Source organism: Macaca nemestrina, chromosome 10, assembly GCF_043159975.1.
Source record: "Macaca nemestrina isolate mMacNem1 chromosome 10, mMacNem.hap1, whole genome shotgun sequence".
Lineage (NCBI taxonomy): Eukaryota > Metazoa > Chordata > Mammalia > Primates > Cercopithecidae > Macaca > Macaca nemestrina.
Window position 1 is genome coordinate 134,378,536 of NC_092134.1, and position 24,439 is coordinate 134,402,974.

Sequence of the window (24,439 nt, forward strand, 5' to 3'; positions counted from 1 at the left end):
GGTTTTGATTTGCATTTCCCTAATAATGATGTTGAGCATTTTTCCGTATGCTTGGTATCCATTTGTATACCTTCTTTTGAGAATTGTTTATTTATGTCCTTAGCCCACTTTTTGATGAGATTGTTTGTTTTCTTGCTAATTTGAGTTCTTTATGGATTCTGGATGTTAGTCCTGTGTCAGAAGTATAGATTTTGAAGCTGTGGGTTGTCTGTTAACTGTGCTGATCTTCCTTTTGCTGTGCAAATGCTTTTTAGTTTAATGAAGTCCCATCTATTTACCTTTGTTTTTGTTGCATTTGCTTTTGTGTTCTTCGTCATGAAATCTTTGGCTAACTCAGTGTCTAGAAAGGTTTTTCTGATATTATCTTCTAGAATCTTTATGGTTTCAGATCTTAGATTTAGGTGTTTGATCTGTCTTCAGTTGATTTTGTATACAGTGAGAGATGAGGATCCAATTTCATTCTTCTACATGTGGCTTGCCAATTATCTCAGCACCATTTGTTGAATAGGGTATCCTTTCTCCACTTTATGTTCTTGTTTGCTGTTTTGAAGATCAGTTAACTGTAAGCATTTGGCTTTATTTCTGGGTTCTCTATTTTGTTCCATCGGTCTATGTGCCTATTTTTATACCAGTACCATGCTGTTTTGGTGACTATGGCCTTATATTATAGTTTGAAGCCAGATAAAGTGATGCCTCCAAATTTGTCCCTTTTACTTTGTCGTACTTTGGCTATGTGGGATCTTTTTAAAATTTCATTTGAATTTTAGAATTTTTTTTTCTAGTTGTTTGAAGAATGATGGTGGTATTTTGATGGGAATTGCATTGAATTTATAGATTGCTTTTGGCAGTAGGGTCATTTCACAATATTAATTCTACTTATCCATGAACATGGGATGTGTTTCCGTTTGTTTGTGTCATCTATGATTTTTTTTCAGCAGTGTTTTGTAGTGTTCCTTGTAGAGGTCTTTCACGTCCTTGGTTAGGTATATTCCTAAGGTTTTGTTTTGTTTTGTTTTGTTTTTTTGCAGCTGTTGTAAAAGGGGTTGAGTCTTTGATTCTCATCTTGGTCACTGTTGGTGTGTACACTAATTTTGTATCCTGAAACTTTACTGAAAATATTTACCAGTTCTGGAGCTTTTTGAATGAGTCCTTAAGGTTTTCTAGATATACATTCATATCACCAGCATTGACAGTTTGACTTCCTCTTTACCAATTTGGATGCCCTTTATTTCTTTCGCTTGTCTGGCTAGGACTTCCAGTACTATGTTGAATAGAAGTGGTGAAAGTGGGTATGCATGTTTTGTTCCAGTTCTCAAGGGAAATGCCTGCAACTTTTTTTCCATTCAATATAATGTTGGCTGTTGGTTTGTCATAGATGGCTTTTAGTACCTTAAGAATGCTCCTTCTATACTGATTTTGTTGAGGATTTTAATCATAAAGTGATGCTGGATTTTGTCAAATGCTTTTTTCTGCTTCTATTGAGATGTCATGTAATTTTTCTTTTTAATTCTTTTTATGTGATGGATCACATTTATGAACATGTATGTTAAACCATCTCTGCATTCCTGGTATGAAACCCACTTGGTCATGGTGTATTATCTTTTTGATATGCTGTTGAATTCAGTTTGCTAGTACTTTATTGAGGATATTTGCATCTATGTTAATCAGGGATATTGGTCTGTAGTTTTCTTTTTTTTGTTATGTCCTTCCCTGGTTTTGGTATTAAGGGTGATACTAGCTTCATAGAATGATGTAAGGAGAATTCCCTCTTTCTCTATCTTTTGCAATAGTGTCAATAGGATGGGTACCAATTCTTCATTGAATGTCTGATAGAATTCAGCTGTGTCCATCTCGTCCTAGACTTTTTTTTTTTTTTGGCAATTTTTGTATTACCATTTCAACCTCACTGATTGTTATTGGTCTGTTCTGAAGATACGGAAGAGATTCTGTATCTTTCTGGTTTAATCTAGGAGGGTTGTGTATTTCCAGGAATTTATCCATGTCCTCTAGGTTTTCTAGTTTACGTGGATAAAAGTGTCCATAGTAGCCTTGAATAATCTCTTGCATTTCTGTGGTACAGTTGTAATGTCTCCTGTTTCACTTCTAATTGAGGCTATTTGGATCTTCCCTCTTCTTTTCTTGGATAATTTCAATAATGGTCTATCAATTTTATTTATCTTTTCAAAGAACCAGCTTTTTGTTTCGTTTATCTTTTGTATTATATTTTGCTTTCAAGTTCATGTAGCTCTGCTCTGATCTTCATTATTTCTAACCAGCTTTTTGTTTCATTTATCTTTTGTATTGTATTTTGCTTCAATTTCATTTAGCTGTGCTCTGCTCTTCATTATTTATTTTCTTCTATTGGTTTTGGGTTTGGATTGCTCTTGTTTCTCAGTTTTCATGAAGTGTGACCTTAGACTGTCTATTTGTGGTCTTTCAGAATTTTTGATGTAGGCATTTAGGGCCATGAACTTTTCTCTTAGCACCACTTTTGCTGTGTTCCAGAGGTTTTGATAGGTTGTGTCACTATTATTGTTCAGTTCAAAGAATTTTTAAATTTCCATCTTGATATCATTGTTGATCCAACAATCATTCATGAGTAGGTTTTTAAATTTCTATGTATTTGAATAGTTTGGAGGGTTCTTTTGGAGTTGATTTCCAATTTTATTCCACTGTGGTCTGAGAGACTGCTTGATATAATTTTGATTTTTAAAAATTTACTGAGACTTGCTTTGTGACCCGTCATATGGTCTATGTTGGAGAATGTTCCATGTGCTGATGAATGTATATGCTGCAGTTGTTGGGTAGAATATTCTGTAAATATCTGTTAAATCTGTTTGTTGTAGGGTATAAAGTCCATTGTTTCTTTTTGACCTTCTGTCTTGATGGCCTGTCTAGTGCTGTCAGTGGAGTATTGAAGTCCCCCACTATTACTGTGTTGCCATCTATCTCATTTCTTAAGTCTAGTACTAATTCATTTATAAATGTGGGAGCTCTAATGTTAGGTGCATATATGTTTAGGATTGTGATATTTTCCTGTTGGACAAGGCCTTTTACCATTATATAATGTCCTTCTTGGTTTCTTTTTAACCACTATTCCTTTAAAATTTGTTTTGTCTGAAATAAGAATAGCTACTCCTGCTCATTTTTGGTGTCAATTTCCATGGAATATCTCTTTCTACCCCTTTGCCTTAAGTTTGTGTGAGTCCTTCTGTGTTAGGTGAGTCTCCTGAGGACACCAGAAAGTTGGTTGGTGAATTATTATCTATTCTGTTATTCTGTATCTTTTAAGTGGAGCATTTAAGCCATTTACACTGAATGTTAGTATTGAGATGTGAGGTGTACTATTCTATTCATTGTGTTGAACTTGTTGCCTTTATAGATTACCTAATGCTTTTGCCTTACAGCCCTTAAGATTCTTTTGTCTTGACTTTAGATAACCTGATGACTATGTGCCTAAGCAATGATCTATTTGTGATGAATCCCAGGTGTTCTTTGAACTTCTTGTACCTGGATGTCTAGATCTCTAGGAAGACTGGGGAAATTTTTCTGTTATTCCTTCAAACATGTTTTCTAAACTTTTAGATTTCTTTTCTTCCTCAAGACACCAATTTTTCTTAGGTTTGGAGGTTTAACATAGTTGCAAACTTCTTGGAGACTTAAAAAATTCTTTTTTCTTTGTTTTTGATGGATTAGGTTAATTCAAACGCCTTGTCTTCAAGCTCTGAAGTTCTTTCTTCTGCTTATTCGATTCTATTGCTAAGACTTTCCAATGCATTTTGCATTTCTCTAAGTGTATCCTTGATTTTCAGAAGTTGTGATTGTTTTTAATTTATGCTATTTCACTGAAGAATTTTCCTTTCATATCCTGTATCATGTTTTTGATTTCTTTAAGTTGAACTTCACCTTTCTCTGGTGTCTCCTTGATTACCTTCTGAGTTCTCTTTTTGGCAATTCAGAGATTTTGTCTTGGTTTGAATCCATTGCTACTGAGCTGGTATGATCTTTTGGAGATGTTAACCTTGTTTTGTGATATTGCTAGAATTATTTTTCTGGTTCCTTCTCATTTGGGTTGACTATGTCAGAGGGATGATCTTGGATTCAGGGGCCGCTCTTCAGATTCTTTTGTTGCACGGGGTGCTCCCTTGATGTGGCGCTCTGCCTTCCCCTAGGAATGGGACTTCCTGAGAGACAAAATGTAGTGATTGTTTCTGCTGTTCTGGGTCTAGCCACCCAGCGGAGCTACCAGGCTCCGGCCTGGTACTGGGGAGTGTCTGCAAAGAGTCTTGTGATATGATCTGTCTTCAGGTCTTGCAGCCGTGGGTAACAGCACAGTTTCTCAGTGTCTCAGGGAGCCTGTGGTGGTGATCCAGTTCTTTCAAAGGGTCTGTGGATTCTCTTGACTTTCCTAGTATGTTTCTGCAGTAGTTCTTGAAGCTAAAGTTCACAATGTTAGTCTCCACACACTGCTCATAGGAGCAGGAGCTGCAAGCTAGTCCTGCCTCCTGTCTGCCATCTTCTAAAGTAAATATCTTGATAAAGAGGTACCCCTTTTCTTTAAGCAAAATTTTATACTGTTAAATCATTTATATCCCAATCTGAAGTATTTGCAAAAGAATGATCATCTTACACCCTCTCAAAAGTCTCTTTCTTGGCTGCAGAATAAATAACAAATTCAGTTTGCTATTTACATCAGTGTCTTTCAACATTATGAAACTAACCCACATTTCCAACTTTAGCTTCCTTTGTTTCTCTTCAGCCTTGCTGGAGTGTTCAGTGTTCCTAAATCAATGAAAATGCCATGAGCTATGCATAGACTTAGCCATGCATTTCATTCCACTTTCCCCAGCCCTCTACTCTCCCTGTTGCAGATCACTTATCACCTCTTGCATGAGATTTTCCCTTTCACCCCCTGCTTTGAACTTTCATAACACCTTATTTTGCCACTTTTCTGATGGTGATCATCATTAGGTGTTATGCACAAGCTAAATCTTCCATTGGATTCTGAATTGCTTACAAAGTGGTAAATAATTCATTACCTTTGTATCCCTAGTGCAGAGAATAGGACCCTTCCAGAATGATTATTGGAAGACAAGGAAGAGAACAATGAATAAATTGTTGATTTGTATATTTTGGGCCATGCAAGCTTATTATATGATTCTAACTGGAACAAAGATATCATTTCCCAAAATAATTTTCTTTTGCCACACTTAAGGTTCCTAGCAGCAATTTTCTAACAGTTTTAGAACAGCTTTTTTTTTTTTTTTTTCCTAGCTACACCTAAATTCCAGTCACAGAGAGCATCCTACTATCTGATCGAGATATTTTAAGGATAAACGTTGGGATTTGTATATAAATTGTAATTAAATAATCTATATTTTAGCATACAGAAGTTAAATACCAGATTATACGGTTCTTTATTAGACGCATAGGTGTCCTGATCAGGTTTGAGAAAGACTTCTCTCTCCACATGATTATGATGGGCCTGGACTGAGAACTACAATAGATTATCTGTACACATATATTTTGCCTTTGGAAATACAACCATATGGTTGGTTACAAACCAGTAATTGCCAATATCTGCCCAGAGATGCTAGAATTAGACTAAAAACTTGAACATTCACCTCTTACTATGTGAGAACGGCTTTCAGAAGAAGTCAAGTCTGCACATATTTCTACCTTTTTGGCACCCAATTAATATTTGTCTTTCAACGTCTACTCAAAACTTGAATAGGTGAAGACAGAATTGCTGACATGCACCAGAGTCATTCTGTCCACCTAAAATTTAAGAGCCTTGATACTGTGTCTGATAGCTGCTAAGTATATCTATCCCAATTTTATTCTTGATAACTAGGGAAATAACCACGAGGTAGGACTGTGAATTCACTGGAGCCACCAAGGAATTTGTCCCCAAAGCCTCCACTCTTGCTGGAAGATCATAATGGCATTTCAATTGCTCTGATAATAGTGTCAGGGCAAACCCTTTATTTAAAAACTCTTAAAATATATAATGACTCCTCTTTCTCAATTTTGTCAAGTGAGTGCAGTTCCCTTGGAGAGGACTGAGAATTGGGAAGACGTTTACCATGAAAACTTGCAATCACTTTACAGGGTCTTTGCTTAACAGAATACAGTCTCCTACTCAATCAAAGGACTTTTTTAGTAAAGTGACTTTGTGCTTGAAGCTTGAGGAGGAACAGTGATTTTTCATTGCACTAGCTTCTTGGCATTTCATTTTTTCTTATATAAATCAAGAAACAGTTTATTTCTCTTTCTGTATGAATTCTAAGAACACCATTTCTGTTAGTGATCACTGCAGATTCCTGTACATCATGGTATTCTGATTATCTCTGTTTGGCCTTGTTGTCAAATGTAGTAACAATCATTGAGTACTGCACATAGCAATTTCAACAAACTCATTGGCACTTGGGAGTCCAGTTTCTTGACAGGCTCTCCCACTAGGTGACTCTGGCTTACAGAGAACAGCCCATCACTGAGTTCTCATTGCTACCAGTGCTCCCCTCACCAGGGCATTCATTATGTCTCAGTAAACGGATGTCCTTTGGGATCTCTCAGGGCACACAGTCAGGTGGTAGTTTCTCAGGTCTTACGTAGTTTGTCTGTTCTGTCTTTCCCATCTCCCTGAATTTCCCTGATCCCTTCCTAATATCGTATCAAAGAAGTTGCAGCAACTCCAACTTACATACCAAGTCATCAGTGTGTCCAAGTTCCATGGAGTCATCCAAATAAAATATGAGGCCTGGATTTATGTGCCTATGCCAGCATATTGAGCCCCAAATCATTACTGAAAGGCCCTCATTCAATTTTCCATATCGATGCAAAAGTAATTGCGGTTTTTGCCAATTACTTTTAATGGCAAAACCGCAATTCATTTTGCACCAACCAAATACAAGCTAAATAAAGAGGACCTCTTGGTTCTTGAGGTGGGTCACCAACCTCAAGACCCATTTCTAGCCTGTTTCCTTATTCCTACTGAGATATTAGCAGTATAAGATAGTATTAGCTTAAAGCTACTTTGCTTTGGAAGAGAAACTGTGCTTAACTGATTGGGCTGTGCCGAAATCTTGATCTGAAATACTGAGGACTGGTAGGGCAGATCTTGTGAAAAACAAGCGTTAACTTGCCTGAGGTTGAGTTAGTTGAACAGTATCCAGGAATAGTGTGGCTATTCTTCTCTTGCAACGGGGAGGAATCTGCTTCTCGTGGCCCTGAAGTTTCAGGGAATCTGAGAGTTAAATATTTTCAGCTTCATTCACCTAAATATCCTTATCTCTGGTCCGAGGGTTTACTTTTTGGGGTCAGGACCATGATTGTAACATAATTGCTTCAGCAATTACTAACCCTCTCCTATATTATTAAAATTGCCCCCTCTATTAAATCATTTCAATTTGCATGCCCTCACCATATCATCCTATAGAAAAATAAAACCAATGAAAACACTAAAACTTTGCCTTATTTCCAAACTCCATTCTCTATTTTCCTCAGTAACAAAACTTACTAAAAATATTATGTATTCACCCTGTCTGTGTGTTCTCATTTCATTCTCTCCCTAACCTTCCCCGCTGACCTAGCCTCCACTGCCTTTGCTCTTGTTGGAGTCATCAATTTTATCCATGTTGCTAAATCCAATGGCTACTTTGTCAATTTAGTTTTTCTCAGCAGCATTTGAAAAGCTGATATCTCCCTCCTTGTAACACAGTGATGTGAGTTACATTTCTTTATTACATTTCCGTTCCACCACACTCTCTTTGCTTTTTTCTTGTCTTCCTAACAGAAGATAACAAATGAGATGCTTCTCATTTTCTTTTGCTTTTTTTTTTTATCCATCTAACCTCGACAGATTCAAACATCTCAGGGCTCAGATATGGTGTCACTTCCTCATCAGTGATTTATTTTTATTTTTAAAGGTAGTCCCATTTATATGGTGATGACTTTGGAATTTATATCTCTGATGTTCTATCGTTAGTTACAGATTCATATATCCAATTATCTATCTGAGCTCTTCACTTGGTTATTTCATAGTTGTGTCAAGCATAACATGTAAAAAACATAATTTTTATTTCTAGTAATTACTCCCAAAATCCTAAATAGCCATATACTGCCAGTTGTTATGTCCTTTGCAGGGGCATGGATGAAGCTGGAAACCACTATTCTCAGCAAACTAACACAAGAACAGAAAACCAAACACCACATGTTCTCACTCATAAGTGGGAGTTGAACAATGAGAACACATGGACCCAGGGAGGGAACATCACACACTGGGGCCTGTCAGGAGGTGGGGGACTAGGAGAGAGATCTCATTAGGAGACATACCTAATGTAGATGACGGATTGATGGGTGCAGCACACCACCAAGGCACTTGTATACCTATGTAACAAACCTGCACGTTCTGCGCATGTACCCCAGAACTTAACGTATAATAATAAAAAAAAGTTGTTTTGAATCTTCTTGTCCTTCAATTCCTGCATTTATCTAATCATTCAGCAAGACCTAGCAGCTTTATCCTACATAATATATATAAATCATTCATTAAGAAAATCCCCTAACCCCATTGCCACCATCAGATCTGAACCATCATGATATCTCATAGGGACTGCTTACTGTAATAACTTATCAGCTTCCTAATTGTATTCCCTCACCAAAGTATACAGTATTCTTCCTATAACTAAAGTGAACTTAAATCTATATTTAAGTCAAATTATGTTGCACATAGCTTTAAATTCTTCAGTGTCTTTCCATTGCACTTAAATCCAAATTCCCTCTCACGACCTACAAGGTCTTTTATGATCTTGACCATGATCTCCTGCCATTCACTCCTTGCTCATTACGCTTCGGTCATTCAGACCTTTGTCACATTTTCTCAAACATTTGCTCCTTAAGGTCTTTGTACTTACTTGCTCTGGCATCTTTTGGAGATGTTATTTCTCCGGGATGTTGTATGACTAGATTATATTTGTCATTCAAGTCTCAGCTAAGAGTTCATTTTCTTGGGTTGATCTATCCTGACTATGCCATATACAGGTATCCTTCACCTTCAGTTGTTCTCAATTGCATTAATCATGACTCATAATAATTTCTTTGTTTACTTGATCATTATTTGTCTTCCATAATGCTTTCTATGACTGTACATTTCATGAGAGCATGGATTTTGTCACATTTGATCTGTATTTTCTGCACCCAAGATAGAGTCTAACAGTCAGACATTCAATGTGCTAATGGATATCTTTTTATTAAGCTGGGAACGAAAACAGAAAAAAGGAGTCTTTCTGTGTTTTCTGTAGCCCCTTCACTACACTCACCTAGAGAAAGCCTGAAAACTCTATCCTAAATACTTGGAGTGAAAGACAGTGCAAATATTTCTTTCAACCCTGAGTTATCATCTTTGCATAATTTCTCAGAATTAATATAATCTCAGAAGAAAATATACTTACCTTGGTTACATTACTTTCATCCTAGGTAGACCAGAATGAGAATTATGTACAGTAAGAGGTTACTAACACTGCTACTATTTCTACCTCTGTATCCTTTGCCTGGCTGCTGACCACAGAGAAATTGAATTTTGAGGTGCTATGTTTGCAATTAAATTTCTAGGGTCCACAATATAGAGGCACCAAATGTGGAGCTTTCAAGATTCCAATCAGCCTTCAAGTTTCTTTTGTTTCTATGCCTAAAAAATTAACACAAACTGGGCCTTGGCTCAGTTGGGGTATGGGGAAAGGTATTCTTTGAGACAGTATTACAAAAAAGTAAGCTTTAGCCTATACATCTAATTTTCTTTTTTTTTTTAATTACACGGTACCCAAAACATCTTTGTAAATTTAGCAGTTAAATCAATGTGTATCTTTTTCACTTTCAGAATCAGAGAGGAAAAATGAACAAATAAAACTAGTATAAAACTAATTTTGGAGCAAGATGGCCGAATAGGAGCAGCTCCAGTCTCCAACTCCCAGCGCGAGCGACACAGAAGACCGGTGATTTCTGCATTTTCAACTGAGGTACTGGGTTCATCTCACTGGGGAGTGCCGGACGATCGGTGCTGGTCAGCTGCTGCAGCCCGACCAGCGAGAGCTGAAGCAGGGCGAGGCATTGCCTCACCTGGGAAGCGCAAGGGGGAAGGGAGTCCCTTTTCCCAGCCAGGGGAGCTGAGACACACAACACCTGGAAAATCGGGTAACTCCCACCCCAATACTGCGCTTTAGGAAACAGGCACACCAGGAGATCATATCCCACACCTGGCCGGGAGGGTCCCACACCCACGGAGCCTCCCTCATTGCTAGCACAGCAGTCTGTGATCTACCGGCAAGGCAGCAGCGAGGCTGGGGGAGGGGCGCCCGCCATTGCTGAGGCTTAAGTAGGTAAACAAAGCTGCTGGGAAGCTCGAACTGGGTGGAGCTCACAGCAGCTCAAGGAAACCTGCCTGTCTCTGTAGACTCCACCTCTGGGGACAGGGCACAGTAAACTAAGACACACAGACACCTCTGCACAGACGCAAACGACTCTGTCTGACAGCTTTGAAGAGAGCAGTGGATCTCCCAACACGGAGGTTGAGATCTGAGAAGGGACAGACTCCCTGCTCAAGTGGGTCCCTGACCCCTGAGTAGCCTAACTGGGAGACATCCCCCACTAGGGGCAGTCTGACACCCCACACCTCACAGGGAGGAGTACACCCCTGAGAGGAAGCTTCCAAAGCAAGAATCAGACAGGTACACTCGCTGTTCAGAAATATTCTATCTTCTGCAGCCTCTGCTGCTGATACCCAGGCAAACAGGGTCTGGAGTGGACCTCAAGCAATCTCCAACAGACCTACAGCTGAGGGTCCTGACTGTTAGAAGGAAAACTATCAAACAGGAAGGACACCTACACCAAAACCCCATCAGTACATCACCATCATCAAGACCAGAGGCAGATAAAACCACAAAGATGGGGAAAAAGCAGGGCAGAAAAGCTGGAAATTCCAAAAATAAGAGCGCATCTCCCCCGGCAAAGGAGCGCAGCTCATCGCCAGCAACGGATCAAAGCTGGACGGAGAATGACTTTGACGAGATGAGAGAAGAAGGCTTCAGTCCATCAAATTTCTCAGAGCTGAAGGAGGAATTACGTACCCAGCGCAAAGAAACTAAAAATCTTGAAAAAAAAGTGGAAGAATTGATGGCTAGAGTAATTAATGCAGAGAAGGTCCTAAACGAAATGAAAGAGATGAAAACCATGACACGAGAAATACGTGACAAATGCACAAGCTTCAGTAACCGACTCGATCAACTGGAAGAAAGAGTATCAGCGATTGAGGATCAAATGAATGAAATGAAGCGAGAAGAGAAACCAAAAGAAAAAAGAAGAAAAAGAAATGAACAAAGCCTGCAAGAAGTATGGGATTATGTAAAAAGACCAAATCTACGTCTGATTGGGGTGCCTGAAAGTGAGGGGGAAAATGGAACCAAGTTGGAAAACACTCTTCAGGATATCATCCAGGAGAACTTCCCCAACCTAGTAGGGCAGGCCAACATTCAAATCCAGGAAATACAGAGAACGCCACAAAGATACTCCTCGAGAAGAGCAACTCCAAGACACATAATTGCCAGATTCACCAAAGTTGAAATGAAGGAAAAAATCTTAAGGGCAGCCAGAGAGAAAGGTCGGGTTACCCACAAAGGGAAGCCCATCAGACTAACAGCAGATCTCTCAGCAGAAACTCTACAAGCCAGAAGAGAGTGGGGGCCAATATTCAACATTCTTAAAGAAAAGAATTTTAAACCCAGAATTTCATATCCAGCCAAACTAAGTTTCATAAGTGAAGGAGAAATAAAATCCTTTACAGATAAGCAAATGCTTAGAGATTTTGTCACCACTAGGCCTGCCTTACAAGAGACCCTGAAGGAAGCACTAAACATGGAAAGGAACAACCGGTACCAGCCATTGCAAAAACATGCCAAAATGTAAAGACCATCGAGGCTAGGAAGAAACTGCATCAACTAATGAGCAAAATAACCAGTTAATATCATAATGGCAGGATCAAGTTCACACATAACAATATTAACCTTAAATGTAAATGGACTAAATGCTCCAATTAAAAGACACAGACTGGCAAACTGGATAAAGAGTCAAGACCCATCAGTCTGCTGTATTCAGGAGACCCATCTCACACGCAGAGACATACATAGGCTCAAAATAAAGGGATGGAGGAAGATTTACCAAGCAAATGGAGAACAAAAAAAAGCGGGGGTTGCAATACTAGTCTCTGATAAAACAGACTTTAAACCATCAAAGATCAAAAGAGACAAAGAAGGCCATTACATAATGGTAAAGGGATCAATTCAACAGGAAGAGCTAACTATCCTAAATATATATGCACCCAATACAGGAGCACCCAGATTCATAAAGCAAGTCCTTAGAGACTTACAAAGAGACTTAGACTCCCATACAATAATAATGGGAGACTTCAACACTCCACTGTCAACATTAGACAGATCAACGAGACAGAAAGTTAACAAGGATATCCAGGAATTGAACTCATCTCTGCAGCAAGCAGACCTAATAGACATCTATAGAACTCTCCACCCCAAATCAACAGAATATACATTCTTCTCAGCACCACATCATACTTACTCCAAAATTGACCATGTAATTGGAAGTAAAGCACTCCTCAGCAAATGTACAAGAACAGAAATTATAACAAACTGTCTCTCAGACCACAGTGCAATCAAACTAGAACTCAGGACTAAGAAACTCACTCAAAACCGCTCAACTACATGGAAACTGAACAACCTGCTCCTGAATGACTACTGGGTAAATAACGAAATGAAGGCAGAAATAAAGATGTTCTTTGAAACCAATGAGAACAAAGATACAACATACCAGAATCTCTGGGACACATTTAAAGCAGTGTGTAGAGGGAAATTTATAGCACTAAATGCCCACAAGAGAAAGCAGGAAAGATACAAAATTGACACTCTAACATCGCAATTAAAAGAACTAGAGAAGCAAGAGCAAACACATTCGAAAGCTAGCAGAAGGCAAGAAATAACTAAGATCAGAGCAGAACTGAAGGAGATAGAGACACAAAAAACCCTCCAAAAAATCAATGAATCCAGGAGTTGGTTTTTTGAAAAGATCAACAAAATTGACAGACCACTAGCCAGACTAATAAAGAAGAAAAGAGAGAAGAATCAAATCGACGCAATTAAAAATGATAAAGGGGATATCACCACCGACCCCACAGAAATACAAACTACCATCAGAGAATACTATAAACACCTCTACGCAAATAAACTGGAAAATCTAGAAGAAATGGATAATTTCCTGGACACTTACACTCTTCCAAGACTAAACCAGGAAGAAGTTGAATCCCTGAATAGACCAATAGCAGGCTCTGAAATTGAGGCAACAATTAATAGCCTACCAACCAAAAAAAGTCCAGGACCAGATGGATTCACAGCTGAATTCTACCAGAGGTACAAGGAGGAGTTGGTACCATTCCTTCTGAAACTATTCCAATCAATAGAAAAAGAGGGAATCCTCCCTAACTCTTTTTATGAGGCCAATATCATCCTGATACCAAAGCCTGGCAAGGACACAACAAAAAAAGAGAATTTTAGACCAATATCTCTGATGAACATCGATGCAAAAATCCTCAATAAAATACTGGCAAACCGGATTCAGCAACACATCAAAAAGCTTATCCACCATGATCAAGTGGGCTTCATCCCTGGGATGCAAGGCTGGTTCAACATTCGCAAATCAATAAACATAATCCAGCATATAAACAGAACCAAAGACAAGAACCACATGATTATCTCAATAGATGCAGAAAAGGCTTTTGACAAAATTCAACAGCCCTTCATGCTAAAAACGCTCAATAAATTCGGTATTGATGGAACGTACCTCAAAATAATAAGAGCTATTTATGACAAACCCACAGCCAATATCATACTGAATGGGCAAAAACTGGAAAAATTCCCTTTGAAAACTGGCACAAGACAGGGATGCCCTCTCTCACCACTCCTATTCAACATAGTGTTGGAAGTTCTGGCTAGGGCAATCAGGCAAGAGAAAGAAATCAAGGGTATTCAGTTAGGAAAAGAAGAAGTCAAATTGTCCCTGTTTGCAGATGACATGATTGTATATTTAGAAAACCCCATTGTCTCAGCCCAAAATCTCCTTAAGCTGATAAGCAACTTCAGCAAAGTCTCAGGATACAAAATTAATGTGCAAAAATCACAAGCATTCTTATACACCAGTAACAGACAAACAGAGAGCCAAATCAGGAATGAACTTCCATTCACAATTGCTTCAAAGAGAATAAAATACCTAGGAATCCAACTTACAAGGGATGTAAAGGACCTCTTCAAGGAGAACTACAAACCACTGCTCAGTGAAATCAAAGAGGACACAAACAAATGGAAGAACATACCATGCTCATGGATAGGAAGAATCAATATCGTGAAAATGGCCATACTGCCCAAGGTAATTTATAGATTCAATGCCATCCCCATCAAGCTACCAATGAGTTTCTTCACAGAATTGGAAAAAACTGCTTTAAAGTTCATATGGAACCAAAAAAGAGCCCGCATCTCCAAGACAATCCTAAGTCAAAAGAACAAAGCTGGAGGCATCACGCTACCTGACTTCAAACTATACTACAAGGCTACAGTAACCAAAACAGCATGGTACTGGTACCAAAACAGAGATATAGACCAATGGAACAGAACAGAGTCCTCAGAAATAATACCACACATCTACAGCCATCTGATCTTTGACAAACCTGAGAGAAACAAGAAATGGGGAAAGGATTCCCTATTTAATAAATGGTGCTGGGAAAATTGGCTAGCCATAAGTAGAAAGCTGAAACTGGATCCTTTCCTTACTCCTTATACGAAAATTAATTCAAGATGGATTAGAGACTTAAATGTTAGACCTAATACCATAAAAATCCTAGAGGAAAACCTAGGTAGTACCATTCAGGACATAGGCATGGGCAAAGATTTCATGTCTAAAACACCGAAAGCAACGGCAGCAAAAGCCAAAATTGACAAATGGGATCTCATTAAACTAAAGAGCTTCTGCACAGCAAAAGACACTACCATCAGAGTGAACAGGCAACCTACAGAATGGGAGAAAATTTTTGCAATCTACTCATCTGACAAAGGGCTAATATCCAGAACCTACAAAGAACTCAAACAAATTTACAAGAAAAAAACAAACAACCCCATCAAAAAGTGGGCAAAGGACATGAACAGATATTTCTCAAAAGAAGACATTCATACAGCCAACAGACACATGAAAAAATGCTCATCATCACTGGCCATCAGAGAAATGCAAATCAAAACCACAATGAGATACCATCTCACACCAGTTAGAATGGCAATCATTAAAAAGTCAGGAAACAACAGGTGCTGGAGAGGATGTGGAGAAATAGGAACACTTTTACACTGTTGGTGGGATTGTAAGCTAGTTCAACCATTATGGAAAACAGTATGGCGATTCCTCAAGGATCTAGAACTAGATGTACCATATGACCCAGCCATCCCATTACTGGGTATATACCCAAAGGATTATAAATTATGCTGCTATAAAGACACATGCACACGTATGTTTATTGCAGCACTATTCACAATAGCAAAGACTTGGAATCAACCCAAATGTCCATCAGTGACAGATTGGATTAAGAAAATGTGGCACATATACACCATGGAATACTATGCAGCCATAAAAAAGGATGAGTTTGACTCCTTTGTAGGGACTTGGATGCAGCTGGAATCCATCATTCTTAGCAAACTATCACAAGAACAGAAAACCAAACACCGCATGTTCTCACTCATAGGTGGGAACTGAACAATGAGATCACTCGGACTCAGGAAGGGGAACATCACACACCGGGGCCTATCATGGGGAGGGGGGAGGGGGGAGGGATTGCATTGGGAGTTATACCTGATGTAAATGACGAGTTGATGGGTGCAGCACAGCAACATGGCACAAGTATACATATGTAACAAAACTGCACGTTATGCACATGTACCCTACAACTTAAAGTATAATAATAATAAATAAATTTAAAAAAAAAAAAAAAAAAAAAAAAAAAAAAAAAAAAAAAAAAGAAAATCCTTACCTTTAATATTTAAACTAAACACATACACACACACATTTTCAAGATATAGTTCCATATGAAACACACAGTAAAACAAATTATAAAATTGTAAGAGTGGAATTGGCAAGAGTTCAACATTCAATTGAAGAAGAGTGAAATTCTATCTTTCTGAGTGTATAATTGGTATATTATCAATAAAAATGTGTAATCCTTATGAAAAAAAAAAAAAAAAAAAAAAAAAAAAAAAAAAAAAAAAAAAAAAAAAAAAACTAATTTTGATTTTTACCAAATTTATTGATGAGAACATTTATATCTCTTTATTTGTAAATATTTTCTTTTTTGTACACAAAGTTCCTGGCTACTCTAGGCTGGTTAGTACAGGATTGATCATCCCAAAATATCTTTGCTACAATACAAATGATGTGCTTTTGATGGCATGTCTCAAATGCATATTTCCTTTTGTGGCCTGACATATGGTATTGTCTGGAGAATATTCAATATATGCTTGAAAAGAGAATGTGTTCTCTCTTCCTTTTACGGAGTCTTTCATAAATATCAGATCGGGTTGCTTGATAGTGTTTGTTAATGTATTCTATATTCTTATAGATGTTCTGCTGTTCTACAAATTACTGAAAGAGAATCATTGAACCCTTTTAAAAAAAGATCTCTTATATACAATCCAAACAATGTTTCCCTGGGGTGTAGAGATGATCTACATTGAGGCGCAATATATCCTTTGAGAGTTTTGACATTTTAACATAACCATATATAAGCTTTAGATTGAAGGTCTTATGACAGCATCTTGACGATCATTGCCTGGTGCAGTCCGTGGAAGTATCTCTTTTGTAGATAAATTTTCTTTGATAAATAATTAATAGTTCAATTTAGGCTTCTTATTTGATAAACATTTTTTACATAAAATTTCCCTTTTTACTTATAGATTATCCTTCATTCATTGACCTGCAATGTTCAAATAATCTTTGAACTTACTATGACAATATATTTATCCATAATATATACCTTCACTGTGATTATAATAAGATTATTCATAGAATTCCACAGCATTTATTAGAACTGTCACTTTATTGAGTCTTTGCCAAAAGTAGAGCTTTGCAGGGTGATCTGAGAAGAACAATCTAATGAAGACTATGAGAAGGAACTTTACTAGTTGCTTTTCATAAAGATGCAAATAACAGCAAGATCCTATTACAGTTGTTTTGAATTAGTCACACAACTTTGCATCTGGAAACAGGGTTTAGAACTATGAAAATGTTCTATCAATAGTTGATATTAGGATATTAATTTCTCTTTGTTCTGAAACATGTTTTAAAAAAGAGCAACTCTAAAGAAAGGAAGAGTGAGAGAAGAGAAGAAACAGGGAGACACAGACAGAGTCAGACACAGAGATACAGAGATCCAGCCAGCTGTACAGAAGATTCCCTACATTACAATTAGAGATATACTAATTAATTAATTAGTGTAATTTAATTAAACAGATATACTAATTGATTAATAGAGTCATTAATCCATAAAACATTAATGCAACAACTGAAGTTAATTTAGAAACATCTTATCTTTGTTTGTCCTAGAAAAGCTTAGTTTTTTTTCAGATTTGTTTATGTTGTTGGAATTTTCTTCCTTTTAGAATAGACATTACTGTCCAAAGCACCTTTAGAGATGCACATCTTAATTTACTGTTCCCCAGTATTAGGATAAATGAATGGCTTGAGGGGTAGATTAGAGCTATGAACTCACCAAAAATCACAGCTAATTCCGTCTCTGGAATAAAGTAGCTGGAGGTGGCGATGAGAAAGGACAAATAGTAGGCAATAAAGAGGAGAAGGAAGGAAATGACAGCTTTCAGGGCTCTCACGTGGGCTTCTGTGCTGGGGTCTCTGCACCCTGTGGCACTGAGCTGCATTCGCCTGATATGTCTCCACAGGGAGAGGATCAAGAGGAAAAATGACATCAGGCACACAGAAAAAGGGAGCAGCGTTACCAGGTTGAGAAATAACTTGGTAGAAGCATGTTGAGCTTTAGTTACTCTGCAACTCCAAGTTAAGTTTGTTTTCCTCTTTGCCTTCACACAACGCCTGAAATCAGCATTCAAATTCTCAGTGGCTGGAAGGTTAATAAACACAGAGAGAACCATGCACCCCAGTAGAATCCAGGAAATCACCCTGTCAATTCTCCACTTCATCCAGAGGAAAAGTGGGTGAAAGAAATTAGCTATCTTGAAGAAATAGTAAATGCTGAGGCAGGTTGCAAACCAGATACTTAAATGGTTGGTTAGTGTCCAGAAGAAGTCAATGATTCTCATTTGTTTACCAGTGGCATAGACATCTGGATACAGCACCAACATAAAACAATCTAATAATATTACACATAATAGACAAATTCTGGAAATGGCCAGACTTGTGAGGATTAAATCAATGGAGGCAATTTTCCTCTTCTTGACCCAGTCCATGCAGTTTACCAATCCAATGAACGCATTCCCTAAGATCCCCACTGAAAACTCTCCAATTGCTAAGAATAGTAAAGTAGTCTGTACTTTATCTGTCATGTTTAAATAGAGAAATACGCAATTAGTTTCTAGTTGACCTGATGGAGTTTGACATCCACACCTGCTTCTTAGATTTTGATGTAGTTTTCAACTCTTTGTTGTAGTCTGTCTTGTGATGGAGACTGGAATGATAAATGAAGACTGGAACTATCTTCATTAAATCCTAATTAGTCTTGACAAACAATGTGGTTGGTGATCCTTGGTCTGGCCACTGTATGCCCATTTACCTACTCAGTAGGTTGTAATTTTCCACATATGGTTAATTTAGGCTGAGCTACTTTACTAAGATGCAAATTCAGTCAATTCCCTTTCATGGTCCTGCATTGTCTTTCTGAGGCTAAGGTGTGTGCATTTTGGATTCATTAATTTGTGATGTATATTAGTAACCTCAATAGGGTTTCTAGATTTAGCAACTAAAAATTCAGGACACCCAGTTAAACTTGAATTACAGGTAAGAAAATGAATAATTTTTTAGTGTATGTCCCAAATTACTTAAGACCAGGGCTTTCAGGAAGTACTGAAGTTCAAATTTGATTGAGTGCTCCATTCTGGCAACCTAAACATCAAGAATTTGGTAGCAAGTATAAAACTAGCAAAAATGGAAATTTCTTGAAGAATTTTTATTTTCCTGAATGTTAATATTGATAGTTAGTCAAGAATCCAAAATTTGGTTCCATAGTGAGAGTTATATATTTTCAGGAAATTTAAAAAGTTAACACTAAATATAGATTATTTGATTCCAAATAAACTTTAGGTCATTATTTTGGCCATTCAGATGAATAGTTATATGGCATAGTGTCTCTTTAATACAACACATTGTCTTATTGACCAAGTGACATTTAATGGTTACTTAACAATGTTATATATAATAAGGTAGAGGACCTATAATAAAAAAAGCTATTGATTATCTTTAAATTTTTCATTTTCTCTTAAAATGTTCTCAAGGAAACAAGGTAACGTCTGTTACCTTGTTTGTGGTGATGATATCATGGGTCTTTGAAATTGTATACATTAAATATATGCAGTTCTTTTTATTGATTATCTTTAAATTTTTCATTTTCTCTTAAAATGTTCTCAAGGAAACAAGGTAATGTCTGTTACCTTGTTTGTGGTGATGATATCATGGGTCTTTGAAATTGTATACATTAAATACATGCAGTTCTTTTTATATCAATTATACTTTTATAAAGATTTAGAAAAATTTAAAAAATGTTCTCAAGGGTAGTTGTATGCATGACAGGGAAGATAGTAAAATTCTGTATTTCATTCTTTCCACATTCCTCTATACAAACTGCATGAGTATCTAGATCCTCAACCCTTCTAGCAGCAGACTGAAGGTTAAACTTTCCACATCTCTAGAGATGTATTCTTAGTTTGAAATAGCTTCTCTACTTTAGAGTTACTGAGAAGTGCTTTACTACATGATGTTTCCATAGACTAGTTTTTGGGTACTCACATCTTCCTAGGAACGCATGTCTTCTCTTATCCTTCCTTAAAGGACAAACCTTCATTCCAGAGATGTAGCCTCAATTTTGGACAGTCTGCATGATTATGTTGTCATGTTCACAGAAAACTGGAACATCACCTGTGATAGGATGACCTTAGAAATGATCCCTGACCTAGACTCATCATTTCTATTTATTTATTTATTTATTTATTTATTTATTTATTTATTTATATTCTTGAGACAGAGTTTCGCTCTTGTTGCTCAGGCTGGAGTGCAATTTCGGCTGACCGCAACCTCCACCTCCCAGGTTCAAGCGATTCTCCTGCCTCAGCCTCCCAAGTAGCTGGTATTACAAGCATGTGCCACCATGCCCGGCTAATTTTGTATCTTTAGTAGAGACGGGGTTTATCCATGTTCGTCAGGCTGGTTTTGAACTCCCGACCTCAGGTGATCTGCCATCCTCAGCCTCCCAGAGTGCTGGGATTACAGGTGTCAGCCACTGTGCTTGGCCTAGACTCATCATTTCTATCCCACAGTGTATCCTGGTAAATGAAGTGCTCACGGGAACTATGATGACATATTTGCCCAAATTGTTTTTAGACTTTTGTTTTGTTTGGTTTTGGAAACAAATGTAGATCTTATGCATACCAATGTTGTATAGCATTAAGTTATGTGAATATATAGTTAAGAAAAAAAGTTCTACAAGACAGCATTTTGTCAAAAGCTTACTACTTTGAACCCCAGTCACTGTGGTCACTGGAGATGTTTGAAACATTGGAGAGGCAAGAAACAAAATACGGAAGAAAAAAACTTAAGCCTAATGGGGGTAAAACCTTCTCAAAAGTACTAATTCAATAAAACATTTATTTCATCTAAACATTTAGAAAAATATAAAGTTCATCCTAGTATAAAATCTACAGGTATTTTGTAGAAAATAATATTCCATCAAGAGAACATGAATTCTTCCATCTTGTACAATAAAGAGTAACATAAACAGCTAGCATGTTAAAAATACAGTTCATAAATTTATATACTTCGGGCTATAAATATTAGTAATATACAGAGTGAGTTTTGCATAATAATAAGACAATTGATAATTTTCAGGTAAGTAGTATTTTAGTTACAGTAAAAGGAAATTAGTAGATTGAAATGCATCAGAATTAAACATAGAAAGTAATGGGAGTAAAAGCGACAATGTACAGCCATGTTAGAACGTACACAACCTGAGATATGCCAGACCAAAAGTTTCAATAATATTATAGTGAGGATGGATTTCATGTTCACAGAAAAATTAAAAATTTTAGTTACTTATTTTCCTTCTTTTTAAATAAAAATTATTCTGTATTTTTTGTAAACATTTGTTGCTTATTCCAGTGACGGTATGTGCTTATTCCATGGTATATGCTAATTTCTTCCCAATTCATTTCTTTTGTTAAGTCCTGAGTGAAAACCTTTGCAGGGTCTGGCTAGAGAAAAGAACCTGAGTGGGCAGTCTGACTGATATTTGTTATCCCCATTCTTTAATCCAGATTGTGAAGAGGGCTTAGGAACACCCCTTAGTGGGTGGTACTTGAATGGGTTTGATTCCCACCCAGGTGCTCCATGAAAAGCAAGTTGTTTGAGAGGAAATTTAATCTCAAGGAAAATAAATAGCATCAGAACAAGGTTAATCAGAAAATATTATCTAGGAGACCACAGAAAGCATCATTCAGGAAAACCAAAGACCAGAGAAGATCTGAGTTCTTAGTCAATAAGCCAAATGGGAGTGACTCAGCAGAGCCATGAAAGGAGCACAGTTAAGGAGCCGCAATAAAAATGTATGACAGAGAAAAATGAGAAATCAGTTACTGTAGCTCAGGTTGACTTTACCATGAGCCAGAGTAAGATCTAAAAAGATTTTAACCAGGCAATACATGCCTAACATTTGCAGTGAGGAGACAAGAAGAGAACCATGAGCTCTGAAATTCTTCGAGGAAAAGGAGTGTAAAGATGAGCATTTCTGGATTGTAAAGAGATACAAACGATGTGTTCATTAGTTTGCTACTAGATCCTGATAATACTTAAAGATACGCATCTAAAATAAATGAGATAACTAGGGAAAATGAGAATAGACTTATAAGAAAATTATATTTTTTGTTAGTGAATATTTGATTTTAAATTCTACTTATACGTCTAAGATTTCCTATCACGCAGGCAATTTTTCTACACGTCAGCATTCTGACAGATGCCTGCCTCAGTTTGTTATTTAAAATAATTAAAATAAGTGAGTGACCCGAGGGATAGAGAATTGCTACAATCTCTCCAAACGCCATAGCTAACTTGTAGTTTGTAATAAGATAGCTAAAGTTCACCAAAAGAGAAGTAATGTAGTATAGGAAAAAAAAGAAGATAAGCAAAGTCATAGTTTTAATGGCTCTCACATGAGCTTCTGTGCTTGGGTCTCTACCGCCAGTAGCATAGAGTTTTATTTGCTTGGTATGTCTCCATAAAGATCTTACTAAAAGGAAAAATGACATCAATGACACAATAAATGGGACAATTGCAAGCAAGTTAAAGAGAGTCAAGGGTTCAAAATATGGCATTTTACTCACATGGAACATTTCAGTAACGTTTCTTTTATGTTTGGCAATTGCATGAAACCTATAATCATGACTCATTACTGTTGCTATTATAAGACTGACCAACAAGGAAATGGCAAAACATCCCAGCAGGATCCAGCGAACCACCGTATCAATTTTCCGCTTCAGCCAGAGAAAAAGTGGGTGAGAGGAATTGGCTACCTTGAGAGAATAGAAGACATTAAGGCAGGCAGTAAACCACATATTTAAGTAGTTGGCAAATGTCCAGAAGGTACAAATGACTATCTGTAGTTTACTTTTTGTATAAACGTCCGGGTAAAGTACTATTACAATGCCATTTACAACCATTACACTGATCAAACAAATTCTGGAGATAACTAAATTGGTGAGGATGCAGTCAATTGTGGAGATCTTTTTCTTCTTAATCCAGTCAATCCAGTTGACTAGTCCAATGTATCCATTCCCCAATATTCCTATTATGAATTCTCCAGTTATTAGGATTATAAAGATGTTATCTGCAGGACTGAACATGTTTGTAAAGAGAACAATCTGATGTCAAATATCACCGTAGATGAGCTAATTTACAGGTGATCTGTTGAAGCATGATAAATAAATTCTTCGAATCATGCAATAATGTATTCATCTGCTATTATTTTGACTTTGTTATCATTCCAGAAGTGTTCAGCTCTCCCCTGAAATAGGATTGTCTCTACATTCCTGAAGAAGAAACCAACTAATTGCTCCAAATGAGCAGCTTGACTACTTATAGCCTGGAAAAATTATAATTGTTACCCTTTAGTGAGTGATAACTGACATGCTTGGCTGAAATTGCTCTCATGCAAATTCAAAGAGATTTTATATCACGAATTTGCAACAGGCTTCTTGCTGCAGCTCTATATTTGGACCTTCAAACTGAGTTTTGAATAGGGAGTCACAAAAAAAGAGATCAATGTTTGATAAAAATCCAACTGTGTAATTAAAACTTCATTTTCATTATGTAAGTAATAAATAAGCCACAAATCAGTTCTCCCAGACGCAAACAAATTTTCACTTTGGAAGTAATTAGTACAATTAGATTGTAGATAACATTTAGTCAGAGGATAATAATTCTTGTCTTCATTTAAATGGCTAATTAGGGAAGGATATGATACAAATCTAATTATAAATGACATTTATTTTAGGCAGGCACATGGCAATATTTATGAAGAATTTGCTTTCTTTTCGGTTGTTCCTTAGAAGTGAAATATGCCAGGTAAAGATTTGTTATCTTTATTTTCTTTAATGTGAGAAATACCCTTGAAGACAATTCACTTCCTGAAACATTGTCTCTTGTATAATAAGCATTGTAATCTAAAATTAGGGAAATTTAAGTTTTACATTATTCTAGTTCCAATCAACTCCTTTTACAAGATTTGTAATCTCACAATGCATATTATAGTCATATTTCTAGATAGGGCAAACACATAAAGAAGTAACTACTCGGCAGACTGAGGCAGGGCGATCACGTGAACGCGGAGGTGGAGGTTGCAGTGAGCCGAGATGGCGCCACTGCACTCCAGCCTGGGTGATACAGTGAGACTCCGTCTCTAAATAATAATAATAATAATAATTTTTTTACCTGCCAATATTTCCAAAGAATAGGACTAATTCTACTATTAAATTGAATTTATTTGTTTTGGGGTGAGGGAGAGTACAACTTAGCCCCAAATACATTTAAATGTAGGTAATAAAAAATCACAATACACTAG

General features: G+C 37.1%; 2 protein-coding genes and 1 long non-coding RNA gene across 3 annotated transcripts in view; 1 reads left to right on the top strand and 2 right to left on the bottom strand.

The window, feature by feature from the left end:
• The window catches only part of LOC105499950 (uncharacterized), a 186,778-nt gene that overhangs the window by 5,367 nt on the left and 156,972 nt on the right, over nt 1-24,439 (top strand). The window lies entirely within an intron of this gene.
• On the bottom strand, nt 17,630-18,730 carry LOC105499945 (taste 2 receptor member 7). Its single transcript, XM_011772840.3, has one exon. It carries the CDS (start codon nt 18,663-18,665, stop codon nt 17,709-17,711), a length of 957 nt encoding a protein of 318 aa, XP_011771142.2. The 5' UTR covers nt 18,666-18,730; the 3' UTR covers nt 17,630-17,708.
• Nucleotides 22,266-23,534, bottom strand: LOC105499946 (taste 2 receptor member 8). Its single transcript, XM_011772841.3, has one exon. The coding sequence runs from the start codon at nt 23,220-23,222 to the stop codon at nt 22,266-22,268; it is 957 nt and encodes a 318-aa protein (XP_011771143.2). The 5' UTR covers nt 23,223-23,534.

Bases quoted from the DNA above. Each gene is read 5' to 3' on its own strand.
- LOC105499945 (XM_011772840.3), bottom strand. From the start codon at position 18,665: ATGACAGATAAAGTACAGACTACTTTACTATTCTTAGCAATTGGAGAG.
- LOC105499946 (XM_011772841.3), bottom strand. From the start codon at position 23,222: ATGTTCAGTCCTGCAGATAACATCTTTATAATCCTAATAACTGGAGAA.